General features: G+C 39.5%; 1 protein-coding gene across 1 annotated transcript; it reads right to left on the reverse strand.

Annotated features, from left to right (window-relative positions):
- Positions 1-665: 665 nt before the first annotated feature.
- On the reverse strand, positions 666-1,136 carry LOC119523343 (glycine cleavage system H protein, mitochondrial-like). The gene has a single exon (XM_037822108.1). It carries the CDS (start codon positions 1,134-1,136, stop codon positions 666-668), a length of 471 nt encoding a protein of 156 aa, XP_037678036.1.
- Positions 1,137-2,254: the final 1,118 nt, after the last annotated feature.

Raw genomic sequence — 2,254 nt, forward strand, 5'->3', positions numbered from 1 at the left:
ATAGTAGCAGAATCACTGAGTGAAACATTTAACACCAAAACAAAATGCATGATTAATGGAGAAGTTGAATGTTTCATTGTTATTAAAGGGTGTCTTGTTTTGCTCTAAGGCTGTTGCTTCATTGTATGAAAATAGCACCAGCAAATGTGATATACTGGGAAGTTACGATACTACTGTTTCTCACCTGACACTGTACAACTAACAAAAACTTAAGTCTATTCCCAGTTATTTCCAGTGAATATATCATTAAGCATTTTGACCCAAATCCAGGGACTCAAGTAAGCAAGTTACAATATTATGTAAGGCTTACGATAACAATCTTAACTGAATTACATAATTTTTACAAGTAGTTTTACTTCTGATAATTTCATGGATTCTGAAAATAATAACTAGATCCTGGTCTAAATCACTGGGTGATATGAAAAAGATGCAAATTGTGTTTGCCTGCTATCATTAGAAGGTTAAGGGGTATTTTCTTTCAATAGCATAGTTGGAACAAGTAGTTTCTGTTTTCCTATGGTATTGCTAAAAGTTGCTATTATAAATTTTTATCCACCAGTAATTTAAAATATTGCTGGATTATACTGTTTCAGACTAGTTTATTTAGGGGTTCCATTTTCACTCTTCAATAGATTTTATGTATTTCTCATATGCTTCTTCACTCATTAGTTATCAAGTTCTGAAGGATTACTCAGTGTCATCTTGATCAGCCAACCATCTTCATAACAAGATTTGTTGACAAGTCCTGGATTCTCTGCAAGAGCTTCATTAATTTCTGTTACTTCTCCTGACAGAGGAGAATAAAGTTCACTAGCAGCTTTCACACTTTCCAAAGCACCAAACTCCTCTTGTTTGTTCAATTTTGTCCCAACCTCGGGAAGACTACAGTAAACAACATCTCCCAAAGCTTCCTGTGCAAAATTGCTGATTCCCACTGTTCCAATACCATTTTCTGTTGTTATCCATTCATGTTTGTCTGTGAATTTCCGCACCGAGAGCAGAGCGGGGCCAGTGCGCAGCGTCCGAACAGCGCCGGTCCCCAGCCCCCAGGGCCGCCGCAGGCAGGACGTGGCAGGCGCCGAGGCCGCACGCAGGCTGCAGACGATCCGCACACTCCGTGCCGCGCGCAGCGCCATGTTCGCAGGGGTGCGGAGGGTCGCGGTGCCGCAAAGCAGACACTGGGCCGACGGGGCGGGGACGGCCTCCCTCAATTTTGAAGGAGAGCTTTACTGGATAAAGAATTCTTGGCTGGCAATATTTCTCTTTCAGAATTTTAAATATGTCATACCGCTGCTTTCTTATCTCCATGGTGCCCGATGAGTAGTCAGTACTTGGTCTTATGTTGTTTCCCTCATATGTGGTGAATCACTTCTCTCTTGCTGTTTTCAGAACTTTCTCCTTCTCTTCAGCATTTGACAATGTGATAAGAATATGTCTTGGAGTGGGTTTATTTGGATTTCTTCAATTTGGAGTTTATTGGGCATCTTTGATTTGCATATTTATGTCATTTAGACATGATGGGAAGTTTTCACCAACAATGTCTTCAAATACTCTTCCTAGCACTTTACTCTTCTCTTCACCTTCTGGAACACCAATGATTCTTATATTTGTATGCTTCATGTTGTCCATCATTTCCTTGAGGTCCATTTCAAATTTTTTTGTTTTTTTACCATTTGTTTTTTGTGCTTTTGCATTCCATTGGCCTGCCCTTGAGTTTGCTAATTCTCTCCTCTGTCTCTTCAAGTATGCTGTTATGTGTCTCAAGAATATTTTTAATTAGATTAACAGTATCTTTTATTTCCATAAGATCTGCTATTTTTTTTTATTTACTCCTGCCAATTCTTCTTTATGCTCTTCTAGGGTCATCTTGATGTACTTTTTATCTGTAGCCATGACACTGATGTTTGTGTATACTTCTTTGATTAATTGCTTCAAGTTCTGTGCCTCCTCTGGCTTTTTAATTTGGATGTTTGGGTTGTCCATATCTTCTGGTTTCTTCATATGCTTTATAATTTTCTGTTGTTTTTGGCCTCTTGGCATTTGCTTATCTTGATAGGGTTCTTTTAGGATATGCAGGATTATTTGAACATTTATGTATAATTTGGCAGAGCTACAGCTTGGTGGAGTGTACTTTCCCTGTCCTACCAGCAGATGTGCTTTTGGGCCACCTCTTACCCTTAAGCCAGTTTTCCTCCAACTTTGTCTATGTACTGAGTGGGGGTCCAAGCCATGTGGAAATCCAATCAGTGCACTA

This window comes from Choloepus didactylus, chromosome X (assembly GCF_015220235.1).
Source record: "Choloepus didactylus isolate mChoDid1 chromosome X, mChoDid1.pri, whole genome shotgun sequence".
NCBI lineage: Eukaryota > Metazoa > Chordata > Mammalia > Pilosa > Megalonychidae > Choloepus > Choloepus didactylus.

Coding starts and splice junctions, on each gene's coding strand:
- LOC119523343 (XM_037822108.1), bottom strand. CDS start 1,136: ATGGCGCTGCGCGCGGCACGGAGTGTGCGGATCGTCTGCAGCCTGCGT.